Below are 22,212 nucleotides of genomic sequence, written 5' to 3' on the forward strand. Positions count from 1 at the left end.
TTTATTTGTTGTAAATTATGCGTTTCGTTCTATTTACCATTAATTTATATATTCGTACAAATTATACAAAAGTAGATATTATATATAAAAATATATAAGGTACATCTCAAATGAAATAAATAGTTACTCATGGGCAGACATCGAGTATCACACAAAAATAAATCATTCCTTTATTTTATTATTAGAGTTGGCTTAATAATAAAACAATGTCATCATCAAATTCATAAATTATATGTACATATAATATGTGATAACACACATACTTATTATATATATCATTCGATATAATAGCAATATCAAGAGATTATTAATTAAATAAATTTCATTTGATAAAATAGGAAGCGAATAATATTATTTAATATATAGTAAAAATTAAATCCCCTTTAATACAAGTATATGTCACACAACATAGATTAATTCTATGATAGATATAATAACATAGCTCAATTCCCCACGTGGTGTTTGTAAATACTATGTTTAGGAGGGGGTCAGGTGAGGGATGTCGAAAACCATGCTCGAATAAAACAACGCCTCATGCTTTCACTTCAAACAAAATGAGACGCGTACCTGTCCGTCTGACGACCGACCAGGCGGCTATTGCCAACTGAATCTGCAGAACAGCGGACGCGGCTAAAATATACCGAAAAAAATAAAATAAGCTTACGAATTCGAATGTAAATTAGTGTTGGACGTTCTGTGCTCACGAACTGTATCGAGATAGTAGTTATATAAAAAAATAAAAATGGCTCAACGCATTTTCAAAATTCTCTTAGTCTTTTGTTTTACCATAATCTGTCACAACGGAGAGGCTGCTGAGAATGATAATACACCAACAATACGTAAGTACCCTTAAAATACTACTACACACAACACAAAAGTAGTCTTACAAAATAAATACATAAATAATATTTAAAAAAAAAAAACCAATTAACAATTAAAAATATATTTAATAAATAGATACTAAAATATTAAGATGAACGTAAAGTCTATTGTATTCAAACATAGATTCCGCAAGCAGCGATTGTTGATGATTCACTTATTGGTTGCCAATCGTTAAAAATGTTGAAATTATATTTGGTAACTTTTTAAATTCTGATGTAAAAACTATGACCTTTTTCTTAATGCATTTAAATTTGTAATTATACAACTGTTATCTCAAAGTTATACAGAAGTTACACAGAAATGGTGATGGTAAACAAATCAATATCAATTGATTTTTTTAATAATCATTTTTAATTAGTGTTTTGTTTCTTTAACAGATTCATTTCGTTTTATAAATTTACAATTCGAATATTTATCAATTTTTAAATTACTATAATTTTATTTTGGTGTTTAATATTTTATGAAGAAATAAGACTAATATCCTAGCAAATTATAACACTTTTGTCAAATGATTAACGACACATATGTATATTATATATATTAAATATGCTAACGAGACATAGTAAAAAAAAAATGTTGACAAATAATAAAAGAAGTTTTTATTAAATTACGGAAACAATATTCAAAAAGAAAACTACTTTAATACTGATAAGGAGCACATTTTAAAAGCACTGTGTGTGACTATTTCCTTGTTTTAATTACAATTAAAATTGATGTAAAACCTTTTTGAAGTCCTTTAATAATTATTTTTTTTCTCTCTGTATAATATATTCTTATTTTTCCAATGAACAAAACAATTAATCTTACGTCTTTTACGTAGGCGGCGCATTACCCGTTGAGATATTGAGGCTACAAACTAAATCTCATTATTATTACTCAATAACATTGCCATTGCTACTTCATGCCCAATTGGTAAATTAATCTGTGCTCATTTATTATGAATACAAGTTATAAAATGCACAAATTAATTCCAAGAAATGTCGGGGTTTCTTTTGATTTTATAATAAAGCTTAAGGCAATTTTAATGAAAGCGTTCAAATCAAATGAACATGAGAGTCTCACTTATTCGAACAAAAAATCAAATGCTAAATAGTGATGTTATATTATAAATTCAATTCGGGATATAATGGAAAAAATTAAAAACGAAATTATGTAAATTTTTGGGATTTTTTATTTTAATAAATGTAAAATATTAATTTCAATTCATGTGATATTAGATAGTAAACTTACGTATAAGTTAAACAATATTACTTGATAATGTTATGTATTTTGATGTAAGAATGTCTTTATATTATGTATGTGTAGATAGTCTAATTTTTTGCTATAATTATAAACCTAAACATAGTGTTATCTTTTCACGCAAATTTTGTTTTACATAATAATTTTTTTTTTTTTAATTCTGTGCCAAAAATTACATGGCAAATACTGTGCTACGACGGTTTATGTATTCGGTTACAAACTAGTTTAAAAACGAAAATTATAGTAGTAATATACAATATAAAAATTACCCAAATCTCGAAGTTAATTTAAGTGATCACGATCATCTTACTATTGTCGGTTGTTCGGAGAGCTGTCATTCATGCCAAGGTCACTTTCATGTTACGCTGACGAAACAACGCGCGGACCCCATGTTTGCCGACTCTTGCGTATTGTAATGGAAATGGTCACTCGACCTTAATGTTACCACCTTATACGAAAACTAAGATCGCTTGAATGGTTAGTTTTACAAGAAATATAACTATATTTTAGAAATAAATGACTGAATGAATTTTTGTTTTAATCTGCAGAATTTTTAAACTTTACCTTGTGATGACGCTTGTTATTTTACCTACTTCGCATCAATGTTGTACCTATGATAAGGGGAATTCATATATTTTCCAGAAAATCTTGAATAATTAATATGTAAAGACAATCTATTAATTTAATTTATATTTATAACATTGAAAGAACTAGCTTAATATATTTTAAAATAGTTATTATTGATGATATAATTTATGACCCACATAAAAGGTATAAAGTATACATACTTTACAATCCGCAGTTTACACAATATTATCATATGTAACTACATATTCTCGCGTAGAATGGCTTATATTGTCTTAAATTTAAATAAAATTCCTCTGACTGTTACGGTTTTATGATTAAAATCGTACGATACGATACGAATTGTCGTGACGATAGCCGACAAATAGAGCAAGGTAACATGCTTTTTTCGTTCGGCAAGAAGGCACGTTAGGGCTTTTAAGTAATAATTCTTCATGTACGAAGTAGGTAGTTTTGGGATAGGCTTTATCTTGGACACTTTACTAGAAGGATAAGTTTACTAGAAGGATAGACAACAAAAAACATTGCGACAAAAGAGTTTATGTTTTCTTCTCTGGATTTTCAAGACAAATATAATTAGCTTTTTTTTTAATTTATCAAGTTTCTATATTAGGTTTTTAATTGTGTCGTTGTTTTGACGAGGTTGATTTTAAGCAAGAGAACCGAGGGACGTGAAGACGTTTCGTCATAAAAACGATGTCGACGGAAATTCTTTATAAATTCCACACGGAAGAGAAAAAGTGTTTGGCAATTCCGAGACTTGTGAATCGTAAACTATTCTCCTTACTAATAAACGTTGATTATCGACTGTTTAGTTACACAATGCTCTGTCTTCTTCATTTGTTTGTTAAATTAATGATGAAAGAAAGAGAAAATAAGTGTGTAATTGTTTATAGACTATACAAAATTTATTAGTAAAAAAGTAGAACGCTGTAAAGTTCTCACTGCTGTGTTAAGGGAATATACTACTTTCTTTTTTGAAAAGGCTTGGAGTTGTTACTCCATTGCGGGAGGCACGTGATTAAAATCAGTGAACATTTTTAGACAATCGTTCGCGGTAAGCCAATGTCTATACTAATATTATATATGTGTCTGTCTGTCTGTTGACGGAAAACCACTGAAGCATATTTCATGAAATTTGGTATAAAGCGTGTTTGAATTCCAAGAATACGGCCTACTTTTTATGCCTAATTCCTGACGACCAACCTCTAAAATGCGAACAAAGACGTGGGCGACAGCTAGTAGGTTTATATAAAGTTTATGTTATATACATAATATAACAAACATGTAACACAATAAAAAACATGTTGCTAAATATAGGTTTATATAAAGTTTATGTTATATACATAATATAACATAAACTTTATATAAACCTATATTTAGCAACATGTTTTTTATAAAAGTAATACTTAACTCTTAGATTTCATAAAAAAATATTTTACATATGTAAATGACACTAATTTTATAAGATATGAAATAATAACATGAGAACGAGAACTATTTTTAAAGCATAGTCTTACTAGCGACACGCATCGGCATCTTACGAGGGTAAATTAATAATTAATAAATGTATACAATACACATATAATGTATACGCTTTGAGTGCTAACTCAAGAATTATACAGCTTCCTACATTTTAGAATTGGGTCATCAGTCCCTACATTCAAATAAACAAATTTTACTCCTTCATAAATATAAATACCAACGTATAGACTAATGAGTCCATTGTATACAAGATGGAGAACGCGAGATCAATCCGGGTAAACGAAGCCGAGTTTTGTTGCGATTAGTTTTTGTTGATAATAATTAATCTCGTGCTCGGATGAAGGAAAATAAAGCGAAGGGGAATACGCTTCAAACCTTCTCAGTAATAGGTGATCGTTATAGTTGGATATATACGAACTTACTTACTTTTCTTATATATACAAACTATTATTGTATGTACAGACTATTACTATATTTACGTACTTATTAAGTCCTTTAAGTAATATTTAAAAAAAAAAACAATACAATAGATGTTTACATATATTAAGACGTTTATTTGTGACCGATGACAACATTATACAGAATTCTTGAAGTTATATAGTTGTAAATTGTCAACATAAATAAATAACCATCCCGCGAAGGAAATGCTTTGTTTTTTATTGTGGTTTCTTGAATTCTTGACAGAGCACATATAATTAATTCAGAGCACGCTCCGTATCCTTGTATGCCATAGCAAAGTGAGCACTTAGGCTTATATTATTTTTATGAGACCTTGTCTTCAGATAAAAACAATATAGAATCGGCTTGATTTAAAAATAGCAGACATAGTATTACGAATTTGTATTATCATTTATTTGAACAATGAATAATTACTCGAATACTATTTGCAATAAAACGGTCGTATGGATTGTTTATGGTCTTTATATAGTTGTGATAAACGAATCACGCAAATAGCCGAATATTTTTTATCAAAGTAGCTTTCAACATTATGAAGAATTTGAAAAGAAGAGTATTTTTTTTATTTATAATGCACGGCTTACAAAAGTATTTGATCCGTGTAAACTATTGATTTGTATAGGCGGAAATATTGATTTATTATAATACAAAATATTATACGAAAATAAACTCATACCTAATACTATAAATTGAGTTAAGTTTTAGAAGACTACGTTCATATACACAATTTATTACTCATTTTCAATTTATAAAATATAATAAATATCAACGTCAACTTGGAAGAATGGTTGGTATTGATAATAATTAAATATATATATTTTGTTTCTGTAACTTAATAAAGCGAATTTTACTCCAAAAACGTTCTTTCTAAATGCGCACTAAAATTTTAAAAATGTAATTGTTAACTTATAACATTTTGCTTTCGAAAAAGTATTATGAATAAAAAAATGGATATTATAGCCACGTACAGAAGTAATAAAGACTTCGGGAATTTCTGGAAAGAAACCAATAAACTAAATTATAAGACAAATAGGCCTTTGACTGTTGAAGGAAACCAAGACCCATCTAATATAGCTAACTTGTTTGTAAATAAATTTAATCCTCCGATGCAGTCCCAGTCTATCAGTTCTAATAATCAAAATGTAGAGGCGACTCGTGGGCCATGGGCCCATGGTGGCTCGGAGACCGCAGAGGAGTGCTGCATAACGCTGCGCGTCGCAGCGGACGACATATACCAGTGTGTCGCGCGCATGAAGCGCGGCAAGTCTCCGGGCCACGATGGGCTCAGCGTCGAGCACCTTTTATTTGCACCTGAGTTACTTTTTGAGAAGCTGACTACCTTTTTCAATTCATGTATCGAACATAGCTATTTACCTGCAGATTTTATGAAAACTATTGTTGTTCCTGTTATAAAAAATAGAACGGGCGATGTGTCCAGCTCCTCAAATTACCGACCTATTTCTTTGGCTACTATAATTTCTAAAATATTTGAAAAGATAATCATGAAACATCTAAATGAAAACTATATACAATTACATAATGCACAATTTGGTTTCCGACGAGGGTCATCCACCGATTTAGCCATTTTTACTCTAAAAAATACAGTGTATGAGTATTTGAATAGGGGCACCACAGTTTATTCATGCTTTTTGGATTTGAGCCGTGCTTTTGATACAATAAATTATAATATACTATGGCACAAATTAAGGAAAACCAAAGTACCACCTAAAATAATAAATATTTTAGAATACTGGTATGCCAATCAAATAAATCAGGTGAAATGGAATAATACTCTGTCAGAGACGTATAGGTTAACAAGTGGAGTGAGGCAGGGCGGTTTGACTTCGCCGGTCTTATTTAACCTGTACATAAACGAGTTGATTGAGGAACTGAGCAGCATGAGAGTCGGATGCCAGGTCGGTGGAGTGCGCGTTAATAACCTAAGTTATGCGGACGACATGGTGCTGCTTAGTCCGTCGGTCAACGGCATTAGGCAATTAATAAATATATGTGAGAAGTATGCTACTAGACACCACCTAACATACAATGTAAAGAAAACAGAAGTTATGATATTTAAATATAAGAAAGGCCCTGATGTAATATTGCCGATAAGTTTATGTGGAACAGTGTTAAAAATTGTTACGAAATTTAAATATCTGGGACATATTGTAGCTGATAATTTATTGGATGATGACGATTTGGAACGACAGAGGCGCAGTATAGCCTGTAGAAGTAACATGCTAGCCAGACGTTTCTACCACTGTTCCAATCAAGTGAAGGTAACGCTGTTCAAGGCGTACTGTCAGTCGTTATACACCAGCCAACTCTGGTACCGGTACACGAGGAGTGCCTATAACACTCTTCGTGTACAATATAATAACGCATTCCGGGTGATGATGAACTTGCCCTGGCGGTGTAGTGCGACTGACATGTTCGCCGAGAGCAGAGTTGCAAGTTTTGCCGCGCTACTACAGAAACTCAGGGTCTCATTCTACAGCAGAGTAGCCATGAGTAACAATAGCATTCTGTCCTCAGTATTCCAAACCGTTCATCTAAAAAGAGAGAGAAAAGACTTATAGTTATTCTTAATTTCGTTTAGGTTAAGTTTTTTAAATGTTCTATTTTATTTTGTTAATATTATTTTTATTGTATATTTCTTTTTATTATTATTTTTAAAATTTTAATGTATGTTGGTCTTGTGTATCTTATGGGTTTGAAATTGCCTGGAATAAAGAAATATTTAATTTAATTTAATTTAATTTAATTTTTCGATTACAAACAAACAAACAAACACATATTTTTCATAATACACATGTAAAGTATCCCTTTGCCCTTTGTTGACGTTAATTGTCTGTTACTTTACAATGAAATCCTTAACATTATCACGAAACTGATAACCCTCGACGGTACATACGACCCGGCACCGGAAAAGTTGAATCAAAATGATATATTATTGATTTATTGGTATTTCTTAACAAAATTTAGGCGCGTAGGCGAACATAATGTATACAAAAAATTTTTTTTTGTAAATAAATCGCCGGTTCTTCGCAATCTGAGTTGTTCCTTTCTGAATCGATGATAGATTTTTTTCTTGTCAATCAATAAGTACGTTAAATGCTTTTTTATTGAAAAAATATGTTTGACTTATTAAATACATGCCTATATACCATTCAAAGACAAATATTACATAAAGTACGGACCTTTGATCATATGCGAAAGTAACTCCGTCTGTTACCTCTTCACGCTTAAACCGTTGAACGAATTAAGATGAAATTTGGTGTGGATATATGTAGTTTGAATCCCGTGAAACGTAGATTGTGTGTTATTGGTACGGATAAAGCCGCATATTCAGCCAGTAATAAATATTTTTGAATGTCGGTAAGAATATATCAATACTGACAGTTCAGTTGATATTAGAAAATAAACAATTTTTAGTTATATTTTACTTGTAAATATATATACACAGTCAGAATATACTATATTCAGTTTGACTTATCTACTTTTGAATCATCATTAAAAAAAACTAGCATATAATATATATATATATATATAAAAGCGAAATAATACTCTTTGATTAATCATGAAATCTCAGAAACTATAACATATCCCTTATAGGGTTTAGACATAGGATTTACGAAATTCTTTCCTTAAGGGGGTAAAACGGGGGACTGGAAGTTTGTATTTTATAAATTTCGCGCGGTTAAAGCCGCATATTCGGTTAATAATATATACATTTAAAACGTACTGTAACTATGCGATATTTATATGAAGTGAACGAAAAACTATGACTCAGATACTAGCTGAGCTGCATAACCATCGCTCTCATTGAGCAAAAGATGCTCAGTTTCAGCCTTGCCTGCTTTATATGGACTTCATAAATTTTAATGTATAGCGCGTGTTATGAATGCGGTCCAAGAACTATGATTGGGTCACAGACGCAGAACAATCGACAATCACGTCTCTATAAAATTTATCGATAACATTGACCCGTGTATGAATCAACGTATTTCCTTGTACTATTTCTATTAAAATAATTTAAAAAACAAAAAAATATAATTAAATAACATTTATAATTGTATTAATGTAATGAATATAATGCTTAAGATCGATTAATGTTCATAATTCTATTATCTACGGATAATTGTTAGTTATAATAAAAGTAATTAACACAAATAATACACCAATTATATAGAACACAGTGAAATTCGTTCTGATAACTAATCGAAACGATTACGATTTTGTATTCGAATTTTGTAAACGAATTTCAACTCAATATAATTTGTGTAAAATTTGCTTCAAATTGTAAACTCAAGGATTAGTCATGATTATAATTTATAATGAGTGCATAATTATTGCTGGGGTAGATTCATTTCGTTTTGGACCCAGACCGCAGTCAGGCCGGACCAGTTGTACAGCCTTGACACTCTTACATTTCGAAACTATTTTTTGTAGTAACCTCACGACACCACCTACTGGATTCCCTGTACTGATAAATCTATAGTACTTGTATAGGTTAAGGTAACATTATTGATGACTTCTTACTATGGACCCGTAATTATAATGATACTTTATAGTGATACTGTAAGTCTCAATGTAATAACAGTACAGTCGATGTGCTGTCGAATATTTTGTGTCGTTGAATACTCGTACATTTTGTTTTTTAACAATTAAATTTAATTTTGCAAAGTAACTGATAATTTGCTATAATATTTTTTATTATCTAAGAAATGTTCTTGTTTAAATAATTGAACCAAATTCTGTCATTATGACATATTTCAATGTAAAGTGTGACATTTGCATCTATAATCTATTCCAACCATAAGAGGAGAAAAGCCAAATAAACAACATTTGACAGCAAATTGACGCGATATCATTGGCCGAGAGCTTGATTAATCTATGACATTCATTACGGATGCAAATAAGTAGTTAAGTGTAATAGTGTTGTGTTATAAATAAAGATATATTTATCATAAACTCTTATAGTGCACAATATAGTAGCTGAGTTACATCTAAGTAAATCTAAGGTTTGTTTATCATTTTTCCCACTTCGATTGGTATAGGCTATAGATTCGTTTGTATATTATATTCTGTATTTTTTGGGTACAAATATTCCATATAATATTAGTCTATCTATCCTCACATTACGGAAGAGGTCCTGACCAATATGTTCTAATTTTTTTTTAAATTTAGCAACACTTCTCTTTCCAAATTTAAAATTATTCGACATTTATGTATAGACGATTGCAAAAATGTTTTGCAAACTATTGCAAAACGTTATGTGACACAAGAATAAAAAAAAAAAACTAAATTTTCAATACATTCTCGATAATATTTAAAAAAAATGATATATTTTTTATATGGTGTTCTGACACCGTCAATTTATAAAGAAGAAGCTACCAAAAAAGGATATTTGTCTTTTGTCCTTTGACACATTGAAGCGAATTTAATAAAAACTTAATTAAATACTAATAACTCATGTCTGAGTAAATTCAGTTTTAACGTATTTATTTAAATTATTCCAAGCCTTAGATCTTGGGATCTGAAGCCGTACATTATCTTAACTAGACCAAAGAGGCGGTTAACAATAACCCACAAAATCATAAAACCATAAAATAAAATAAGACACTTCCTAAACACGGCCGTGGGTTTTCCGATTTCACAACTGTAAACATACTTTTGCTGTGATAACATCATTGCGTCGAAACGTACTATGTTTTCGACCGTAGGAAATAATTAAGCGATAGACCCTCAAATATAAGAACTCGGTGTTTGAGTTGTTACTTATTACGTTAATAATTAAACACTCTTACAGCATAGCGATGATATCTCTGACGCGAATCTTAAGTACGATCTTATAGCCATAGGCGTATAAGATTATACTTGGTATCGGGTATCGGTCTAATAAAAAAACAAAAGGCAGATGGATCGCGTGGAGCATTATAGTGAAGTAACAAAAGCGAATACAAAATCTATGTTGAAGAGTTCGAGTCGAGAAACACGAGTATGATTTTAAACGCTTTTTCACGAGTATCATTTGTTAATTAATTTTGACAACAATTCGTATAGTAGGAATTTTATATTATACTACACCCTTATTAATATTATAGTTATGCCCAAAGCTTCAATAGCGTTCGATTGAAAAGTATATGGATCGTAGATATTCATCATCAGCCAGTGCACTGCTGGACATGGCCTCTCAATGGCCTCAATGGCCTAAAGTGCGTCAAAGCTCCCGGTCATACGCACCCAATCAGGTCCCTTCTTCAGGTCATTCCATAGATATTGCCTTCGATTAACAATATCGCATTTAAATATATAGCCTTTTTCTATCGTCAAAGTACGATATATATTTTATTTTACGCTTTTATATAAATCTGATTAATAAATGTGTATAAATAATAATTGGGCCTTATATTTTAGTGCTCCCTAACTGAAAATACTCCTAAACTACATACCATAAGATGCAGCGCGTATCGGAGAAGGTTTTATATAAATGTAATACACGGTTTCGTTCGTATATTACAACAATTTGAGAAAAAATCTAAATATAAGGTTACTTATCTAAATATATATTAGGTTACATTCGTACGTTACCTCATACCTTTTCGTTGTCGAATAAAAAAATGGTACCACAGAGAATAAAAAAATGTTGAAAAAAAAAAAATTATAGAGCAAGTCAAAACATGTCGTTATATTTACCTTACCATACATGATCAACAAGTTGTCGAGTGCGTGCGAATTTTTGTCAAAACTGTGTTTTCGGGTCGAGTCGTTACACAACACGTTATATAACAAGTGACCTTGTGCAAGAGTTTGTTGTACAAATTGAAACGTTCAAGTTCAAGCCAGTACTGTTTTTATTATTAACGTTGCACAATTACTAACTATAACACTAATACGCAAAATAAAGAATTACTGATTCCTTGTGACAGTTCACACGGGACTAGGAATCCTTTTTGTTAAGTATCATGAACAGAATATCAGGCAAACGTACGAAAAAAACGCTTCATATTTTTACACACTTATACTCTTCTGAACGTTGTATTGTTATATAAAATTACATAATTACATCGAATGTAATGTTATAACATTAAATAGAACTATTTAATATAAAGATTATATCATTTTAGTTTGGGCAATGCAAATTTGTTATCATGAGAAAGCTTAGAACGATTGTACGTTTGTCACGTTGGATATATTAAGACCAAGGTTATATGTATATTATGTAAATATGTTGAAAAACGATACATATCATTGAATATATTTAAATGTATTTGTAAAAAAATATTTTTTATATGATAATTTACGTATTTTGTCATTTAAAATATATATAAATTAAATATATATATATATATATATATATATATATATATATATATATATATATGCTAACGCTGTATTTTTAAATAGAATGTTATATCCACCTATATTACACTTCGGTTTGTGTCTAACAATGAGTAATGTGTAATATTTAAACCGCTACTAGCTCTTATGAGTTTTTAATGTCATTTTGTTTGTACTTGTTTGAGGTCTATCATAAACGACAAGCTATTAAATTTAAACAATAGACAAACCGGCTATCATGGTATGGGCACATTATGCGGAGGAATGAGGCCCAGGTTGTGAGAAAGGTTTTGTGAATGGATGTGGATGGATATAGAGGTAGGGGACGACCGAAGAAACGATGGATGGATTTGTGAAAAACGATATGGCTAGAATAAATGATACTTTTGAGATACGTCCGACAGAGAAGTATGGAAGAAGAAGACATGGTGCGCCGACCCCAAGTAAAATTGGGATAAGGGCAGCCCTACTCCTCATAGAGGGGAAGCCTATTCTCAGAATCGTATCGTATCGTATTATGAATAAGGAATTTCCTAAATTGATCACTTTTGAAATTCTTTTGAAAAATGGGTTGAAATATCGTATGAAAGTTTGACATATTTTTGGTCAATACATTTTTTCAAATTAGAAGTAAACTATCTGCATTGATAGGGCCTTAATATTTGTATCGAATTTACGTTTATTATATGATTTATGTTGCTAGTAACGTATTGGATAGTATAAAGCAATATTTTTAATATATTTTTGCAGATTGGAATATGCACAAATGTTTATTAAACGTAAAACATATCCTATACGTAAAGGGTTTGGTGCCTTTTATCGTCCCGTGGATCGGAATTGCTGCAACGGAGAAATGCTACAAGCATTCCTCGCAGTGATGATTTGTACAGCAGCTATTTTAAATTTATATTTAAGCCCTCCATGTAAATAATTCTTATGTAAATAAATAATATTATTCTTCATACTAAATATTTTAGAGGCAGTTCGACTAAATCGACTGCGATTTTAATCTAAAGAAGTTAGTGAGTAAAACATATTTAAATTTATTGTATTTACGCACATTGTTGTCTACACGGACTGCTGACAAAGAACTATTTATATACGTATATATTTTAAGGCTTCCGTGTATGAGTAAACAGATAAATTATATTAATATTCTTAGTAGTCATTATATATTGTTTATGCTAATATTTAACCCATTAAAAGATCTTAAAACAACGTTACGTTGATAATATTTGAAGAATCTTAAGTGTTAGAATCATTATAAACAATCTCATGGACATATTTGGAGGAACGTAGTCCTAATCATGTTTAACTAGCGGGTTGCCCACGAAACTTCGCGTTTATTCAAAGGATTTTTAGGAATTTCGAAAAATGTGACAGGTTTTGTTTTAATTTAATTTCATTGTAAACTGATGATGTCGAATGAATGAATGCTGAATGAATTTGAAATGAGAAGGATTATTACCGGATTTTGTTTCCGAGATTCATTTGTTTTTTTATCAGCAAGCTATTATGTTTGAGTTGATGCGTCTGGCATGAAATCCATTCATTTATTTCGTTAACTCCACTAAAGTTTTAATTTTTACAAATCTTTTTGTCTACATCAGTTGATAAATGTACATAAAATTTTGTATCGTTTTTTTTTGAGTTACATGTGAATTAACAAATTACATATTCAATAAGAGTGTAATTTAATAAGGAAGTAATTATTAATCACGTTTAATAAAAAAAGTTATACTAACTTTTTTACAATTCAATCAATTTAGCTACAGTTCTATCTTGGCTAATTTTAGTTGCGCTGTTAAAGAATCGAGTACTATATTCGATTACAAAAACTATAACAGTATCGGGTATTGTACTAGTATATCAATATTGCTTTTTAACGAAGTATGTTATATAGCTTTTTATTGTTAGCGGTAAAGTCTTGATTACCGAATCTTGCAAAGAGCAACTAACGAATATTTTCTTATGACCTATTTCGTAAACGATTCATATTGTGTTGACCAATGAAAATAAACGATGTTTATTGTCATTGTGTATGTACACAATGAGAAAAACATTTCTGACATCAGAATTTTTGCTAACATTTATGAAACATGATATTTATGTTGAATAGTTGAAGAATTTTCATTCAATTAGCGTGGGTTGGTGTTACCGTGTTGCAGGATGCTAATTTAAGTGTCGTGCATCCTGCGAAATTTGGATGTTGTACGTACATATTTACATATACATAAACGTGCATATGCGTATATAACATATATATGTTATACGATAATTAGACTATGATATTCATGATATCATAGAATAAAACTCATAGTAAATCAAATCTATACTAATAATATGAATGAGAAAGTAACTCTGTCTGTTACCTCTTCAGGCTTAAATCACTGAACTGGTTTAGATGTTTAGTACATATGGAGATAGATTGAGTCCCGGGACATAGTTCACTTTTTATAATTTACCGCTAGCGGGATAAATTATGTTGGTTTGTGTGATATAGGTAAAGCAGGTTCAACTAGTCATGTATAAGTTCATAGATGGCATTTTATTTGTACCTATTAAAATACGTACAGATTTTAATGTTTAGCCAAAGTTACAATCGTAAAATAGTTCTTCTATAGAGTAACCTATGATGATGATGAAACCTGATAGAGTGCTCTTTTAACTGAATGTACAAAAAGCTTACAACGACATATATGTCTTAAAATGCTATTTTTACTCGAGTATTTACAGATATTGTTTAATTTTTCGTCTTTATGCTCGCGGTTGCAGATTCTTGTCTATTGTCCATGTGCTCGTGTTGTTTTTGTTATTATTATAAATACTGACTATTATCTATAATATCTATATAACTCGTTTATCACGTGATTAGTCTTGTTAAGGATGAAAAATTTAAAATTGTTTATGTCATTCGTACAAAATCATCCATTTTAGTTAACAGAAACATAAGGCCTTTGGCTGTAAATCGGTCAAGATAACTATTTTAAATTAATTTCTGTAATTGATACTTGTTAAGATAATTATTTTTTAAACTGTTAAATAACTGACAAAGAGTTATAAATTTAAGAGGGAATTAGTCGTTGTTTTTGCAATATATCTATACTATAAGAATACATATTAATGCTAAAAGTAACTTCAGTACAGATAAAACATAAATATTTTTTTAAATATTAATGCCGAGAGTGCCGAGTGTGTACCAGGTAAGTATCATGTACATGTTTGGCATTCTTTTGTTTTTTTAATTAAATATTGCAGAAGTCTTTTTTATAAATATAATGTTTTGACATTTACGGTTTCAGATATTTTTCTTTTATTTGGATTAATTTTTTATTGTTGTTTTTTGCTTCTTGGAACTTGAAGAGTAAATCGTTCTCCGTATAATCATTTGTGGTTTTTCATTTTATATATTTAAATATTTAGTCTTATTCATATTCTCTCAGAAACTTTGTAAAGATTATTTAGTATATTTTTGTAAAAACAACTGAAAAATTTAGATATTTTGTATTTACTTGATTTTGAAATCGAATCTTTATTTTTTTAAACATCCATATATTTAGCAATTCACCTATAAACCCAGATTTCAATTTACAATTTACACATATTTACTCGATCATGTCTAGCCAACGACGCGCCCGTTATTAGTTATGTTTTTTTTTTGTAAATATTTTATTAATTGACAGTCACAATAGACTTTTTTGTAGCTTTTATTTATCTCAACAGCTTAAAAGTTTCAATACGTTACGTAACACATAGACTATTACATCAACTATTACAAAATAAAATAAAATATCGCGAGATTTTGAAAAACAAATAAAATATTCAAGAGACATAACTATCGAATATTCGTTGCTAAATTACACTTAATTTAATTTCATTTTCACCTGTAGCTTGTAAGCGAACATAACAATATAATTAAAATGATGTAATGATTAATTATAGCGGAATACTTGCTGCCATGCAAGCGGAGCGATGCCGAATTGGATTCTTGTATCAAGAGGTCTTTCAACCATCTCCGGCCATACCTCGCCAGAGGGCTACCTGACTTGGAAGTACCTCCGGTAGAGCCCCTCTTCATAGACCGGCTGATGATGGAAAACAACGCTGGTCCAGTTCGAGTGAGAGCGACTTTCAGCAACATCACCGTGATAGGACCGAGTAATTATACCGTGACGAAAATCAGGTGACTCCCTTTTATATATATATATGCTTGTCAATGTATATAATTATTTTTTTTTATAGTTGGCTTGATTCTGTTTCATACGAACTGTAAATTAAACTTATTAAATGTTATATAATGTAACGCAACCGCGGCATCAACAAAAACACATGATTTCTTCATGTGTCCATAAACCACCCACAGTGGAGCAGCGTTAACACGTGGAATACCGCTAGACTGAATGGATTTTTTCTCAGGAAAGGAGGTTCTAACGCGTTAAGATTTTTACTGTTTATACTATTATTTAATTTAAGATCAGGCCCTGAATATTTAGTGGCGATATTCATTTGATAAATACGTAACTATCGTTTGAAGAGAGATAACTTTACTAGTTATCGGTTAATGATTTTTATGAGAAAGTCATTCCTACAATAGTTGATTTTTTTTTTATGATACAGGTACGTGGACGTTCAAAAGGGCCACCTGATGGTAAGTGGTAGCTATAGCCCATAGACAATGGCGCCATAAGAAGTAGTAACCATTCCCTTGTGCCTGTAAATACACTTAAAATCAGAACACAACAATACTGGGTATTACTGTTTTGCGGTAGAATATCTGAATTGTCGAACTTTTTACTTTTAATAAAACAGTTTACTTTTTTGATGTTTTAATTAAATTAAATAATATAAATTTGTAGTAGAAAAATCAACAACATGAGGTTTATTTTATTTAAACCAGTGCACCGAGATTGGTACAACAGCCGTCTCAAATTATTGTGGGCAACCAGTTGACTAATATTAATCACCAAAGTTTCGTCATACTTAACCAGTGTTGTATGACCCATTATCTCAAAACAATGTAATAGTATAATAATATGTAATCATTTAAAATCACCGCACAATGACTTTTTTATGTATGCCAAGAGCACGGAGACGATTTAAGAGCATTTTTTATAATGCCCGAGTGAAATAAATTATCTTAATGTTCGAAGATTTTGGCTCATTATTCAGACGTTATCGGTTACAAGGTTTTCAATTTATGCATTTGTAATTATTTGATATATTTAGAAATTTAACATATGAAAATAAAAAAACTTAAAACATTTTTTTTACTATTCATAAATGCATTAAATGGACAATTTTAGTTACAATTTCCATAATCTTCTATACATATGATAAAATTGGAATGTCTGTTTGTAATTAAAATAACCACTTTTTACTAAATGCACGAGGTACATATACCAAAATATTTTTTTTTACAATTTTTGTCTGTCTGTCTGTTTATTCCGGTTAATCTCTGTCCAAATACTGTCAAGTACCGCGCACAGCCCTCGCGCATGCCTTCGCCCCTCCGTCACCACACCATGCCGTCTCCGGGTGCCAGCGACTTAATATCACAAAAGCCGCCTAATACAGAATTAATAAGTTATAGTAAAATCTGCGAAATGAACTGTATTTTTTTTTTGTTAAATTCAAACGCGCTCGTAGTCGCGGGCACAGCTAGTTTTTAACTATAATTCTATTTTATGTCTAGTATTCTGTAAGATGAAATTCGAAACTCGCTGCAGACCATGAGCGTGAAATGTCAGAATTTCATGCGCAACATTGAATTACAAAATTTATAGAATTCACGTATCAAAATGGCGTATCAACGTAAGCTAGTTGTTAAGATTTTACAAGTGAGATGCGTATTTAATTCTCACAGAAAGTCAGTTAATTTTCGTATTGTGTCAAAAAAAAAAAAAAAACACAATCACCTGCATTGTACTGCAATGTACTTTTCATTGGATTAATTTGGAACTGCGGTGATTTGTTTCTCAAATAAATATATAAGTACATCCATTATCACCTTTGATTCTATGTTATTAAACCTGTGCAACACACCGACATCACTTGTAGTTGCGAATCGATGTAATTGAGCATCATATTGCGTAAATAGTCGTGAAATGTCTGAGACGATAGCTGAAACTAATAACTTCGTAAGATGATCGATTACAGAATCAAATTAAGGAAATAAATAAAGCTACCTTACTCTTTCAAAATGTATAACTTTCGTATTAAATAAATAACTACTACAGTCAAACCACTTAAAATACAGCAGAAGGATTTTGGTCAAAACCATATTGACGTCCGAATTTGTGAATAGAATTCAATAATTATATCAATAATATAACGTAAACAAGCATTTCATATTCTTTTGACCCTTTAAAGGAATTTAATGGAATAAGTAATTTATTTATTATTGGACTTTAAATGACAATAGTATTTATCGGTTCCTTTTTATTATTTTCTTACGTTTTATTCATTTATGAATGTTGATATGTTGAATATTATTTAAAAAAATAAGTAGGTAGCTGATATTAAGTTGTTTTTTATACATGTCTTGTTTATAATCATTATTATTAATCTATATTGTACATATTTAACGTCCTCTGAAACATTGTATTTAATAAAATTATTAATAATTGTAATTAATTAATAAGTAATTACTTTTCAGATCAGATTTGAAGAAGTTGCGAATTGACATGGGGCTGGTGTTACCCCGTATAGAAGTCACCGGTCACTACGAGGTATCTGGGCAGGTGCTTCTGTTCCCTGTGCGATCCCAGGGCGACTTCTGGGCCTCATTCAGTTAGTAGAAACATATTATTTTCATATGAATTAAGGTTTATTTGTTACAGCCTTTTAGATATTACGATTATAATTAGAAGATATAGTAAAATTCTTAGATTAATGACTTTTAATTGTGCCAACTGGGCACATGTAATGACTATATGAAGTCATTCTTTATATTGTCAATGTGCCGACAATCAGGACCGGATTAATCACTTAGGGGCCCCTAGGCATCGCATATCTTGTGGCTCTGGTACCCCTTTATTGACTTCCCTCTGCCACAATGCATTCTTTCCATAATTTATTTTACTCAGTTCTACCATCGCCGTGATCAAGTGTGATATATATTTGGCTTCATAATTTCATTAACAATGAATTTTAAAACCTTATTTCCCAATTCTTGACCTGCCTAGGAGACTATCTTATGCGGGGCCCCTAGGCCTTGCCACTATCTAATGGATAATCCAGCCCTACTGATAGACTCACACCCTTCCTGTATACGTCTAAGCAATTATATCCCATTGTACAGATTTCTTCAATTTCTGTTTGTATTTATAGTGAAAGAATTGCAATTCGCTGGGATAAAACAACCCACGCGACCTTCACATATTGTCCGTGTTTCTTTACCTTTTTTAGTCTTATTTCCTGTACTTAGTACTGTCCATTATCCCAAGCTCATTTATTTCATTACGATTCAGTTTCCTAGATAGATATAAATACATTTTATATAAAAATAGTAGTTTAAGCTACTCACTGAGAATTGTTCGAAATGTCTCCATGCTCCATTGTCAAGCAATCTTACATAAATACTGTTAGTAAAATCGGAGGTTTTAATAACAATACGATGACCACGGGTCATATAAATATATGTAAGTAAAGTAACCTGTGATGACCTAAGGACTAAGGCCTCCATTTCTTTTGGGCTTGAATTTATTTTGACATCCAGCTCCAATGTGGTTTTGCGGATGTATAGTATATGAGGCAGAATTTCATTCGACAGGTTTCCATACGATGTTTTCCTTCACTGAGTATGAGATGAATTATAAATATTTAAAAAAGTACACGTAAACTTAGTGGTGCTTGTCTGCGTTTGAACCAGCAATCTTCTCTTAAATTCAGTCATTGTCGCGTAGTGGCATATGCTTTGTTATTAGCAGTGGTACATTTTACTTTTTAAAAACAATAATATATATTATGTATTTTAAAGCGCACAATGTGTCCTCGATTTAACGATTACTCTTGAAATAAAATATTTTCAATACTTCGCGTTGTCCCAACAAGGTCGGCATTAAACCAAGGTGAACATGCGTTTAAATTTATTTTTGTCAAACAATATATTGGACTTAATTATAAGATGTCTTAATAATTACTAAAGGCCAAACAAAACGACCTCTACTCTGCCGATTTTTTTACTAGAATTCCATATATAATTAATTATTAGTTTAAGTAAATTATAAAATATAAATATATACATTCAATAGACTTAATAAATATATTGAAGCTCAAAATAGGTTAAAAAAATGTCCTAAGCTATTATGGAAATTAGGTAATTATTATTACTTTAAATCTCTGAATTTCCATGTTTCCATTTCCATGAACTTCTCAAGGAGTATTTAAATCGCTATATTTTTTTGATAAACTAAAGTTACATTACAAGTCAAGCAAGTACAATTTAATCAATGCTTAAATTTTTGTTTAAAATAATGTACAAATAAACTTCTCTTCTTATTTATGATGTTTTAATCCTTTGTGTCGCAGACGACGTGGTTGCTATCGTCAAGATTTTCGGCAAGGAAATCGAGCGAGAGGCCGTGAAATATATGACAGCTGATCGCATGCAAGTCGACTTTAAGCTTAAGAGCTCTCGTTTCAAGGTCAGAGATACAGTCAATCACGGAAGTGTTATTGGTAAGTCCAGCTATTTAGTATTTAAATATTTATGACTTCAATGCGTTCAATTTTAAGCATTATAGAAAATAAAAGTATACAATATGGGCGCATAAACGAAAAAAAAAAAACTTATCAGAAATTAAAAAGCGAACTGATATTAATTTCGACGTGACTGTCATTATAATTTATCACTTGAATATGATTTTAAGTAAAATTATGTTTTATTATGTTAGTTTAACTAAATTCGAATAAAGATTTTCCTATACGCGACACAATAAAAAAAACGAAAATTAAAAACGATTAATACACATTTATATCAATCTGTATTGACGGATATGAAGAAGGTTACGAGCCCTGGGTTAACAATCTATAACAAATACTGAAGCGATCATACAAAACGTTCAGTATAAAATGTACTTATAAAATGTAGTGAAAGGTTCACTTCGATTGTCTCGATAACATTACAAGAACAATAATTGACATACATTACAATATAATAAATCTGTTTTTTGCATAGGTTCAGGATTTTTTGGAAAACAACACTAGGAAATCAATATCCTTTTGCATCCAATCTGATTAAATATAAAAAAAAACTACAAAAATTGTACATAATTTTGTTGGCCAAAACTATAAACTAAACTTGTAATTTTAATATGATTAATATTTATTTATTAATTTATGTATTTTTGATGCCAAACATGACAACACTGCTCACTTCTAGAAGGTAACTTTCATCATTGTTGTTCTTTTATTCTGCACGCTCTTTAAATTCCAGGAGAGGCGATGAATCAATTCCTTAACAACAACGCCGCTGAGATAATCGATGAAATGAGACCGGCGGCGTCTGCGGCCATTGCCAAGCACTTCCGCATCTTTCTTAACGCTGCCTTCGAAAGAATACCCATCGACGCGTGGCTCAAGCCTTAAAACTGTGAGGTCAAACTTGACCTGGTACGAATATATGTATGAGGTACGAACATTGCTGATGTTTCTTTATACAATTAGTGATGTACGTATTGACCAGTGAAATAAATGACTGTGAAAAATTAAAATATAATAATTGGTTATGTTAAATGTTGATCAGATTTCAATATGCCATTTTTTAAAGATTATTTGATGATTTAAATAAGCTTTACCAAATCACTGTTTTACGCATTGTTAAAATATCGACAATACTGAGTGATCAGTAACAGCACTGCCTGTTTATTGGTTAATATAATATCAACTTTTGGAATGTGACTTAGTTGAACTATAAAATTCCTTACGTCAAAATTTGAAAAGTCATTCTCAGGAAAATAAACGAATGAGATATGGCGACCGTGCTTACTTGTACTGGATAACAGTAAGCTTTATTATTTATTTAGTTAAGTAAGATACTTATACTTAAGGTATTTGTAAAATTGTATTAATATAATATCGATCTGATTTATTATCATAAAGGATAAGATATTATGAATGTTATGTGTTCATAGAAATATGTGTCAATGACATTAGAAAGGAATTAAACAATTTGTAAAAATTAAGACTTATTTTATTTTTTACTTTATATCTTAACTAGGA

The 22,212-nt window shown here is 30.6% G+C and overlaps 1 protein-coding gene across 1 annotated transcript; it reads left to right on the forward strand.

Moving 5' to 3' along the window:
* Window positions 1-569: 569 nt before the first annotated feature.
* Window positions 570-22,175, forward strand: LOC125073824. Its single transcript, XM_047684926.1, has 5 exons — window positions 570-839; window positions 15,934-16,174; window positions 18,647-18,780; window positions 20,521-20,670; window positions 21,428-22,175. Exons 1-5 carry the CDS (start codon window positions 743-745, stop codon window positions 21,577-21,579), a joined length of 774 nt encoding a protein of 257 aa, XP_047540882.1. The 5' UTR covers window positions 570-742; the 3' UTR covers window positions 21,580-22,175.
* The last annotated feature ends 37 nt before the right edge of the window (window positions 22,176-22,212 follow it).

The sequence above is a fragment of the Vanessa atalanta genome, chromosome 2, assembly GCF_905147765.1.
Source record: "Vanessa atalanta chromosome 2, ilVanAtal1.2, whole genome shotgun sequence".
NCBI classification, from domain to species: Eukaryota; Metazoa; Arthropoda; class Insecta; order Lepidoptera; family Nymphalidae; genus Vanessa; species Vanessa atalanta.

Excerpts from the sequence above, each read along its gene's own strand:
- LOC125073824 (XM_047684926.1), top strand. The coding sequence starts at position 743 with ATGGCTCAACGCATTTTCAAAATTCTCTTAGTCTTTTGTTTTACCATA. Across the intron at positions 840-15,933 it reads TGATAATACACCAACAATAC|CGGAATACTTGCTGCCATGC; the intron begins GTAAGTACCCTT and ends GATTAATTATAG. Across the intron at positions 18,781-20,520 it reads CGACTTCTGGGCCTCATTCA|ACGACGTGGTTGCTATCGTC; the intron begins GTTAGTAGAAAC and ends TTTGTGTCGCAG.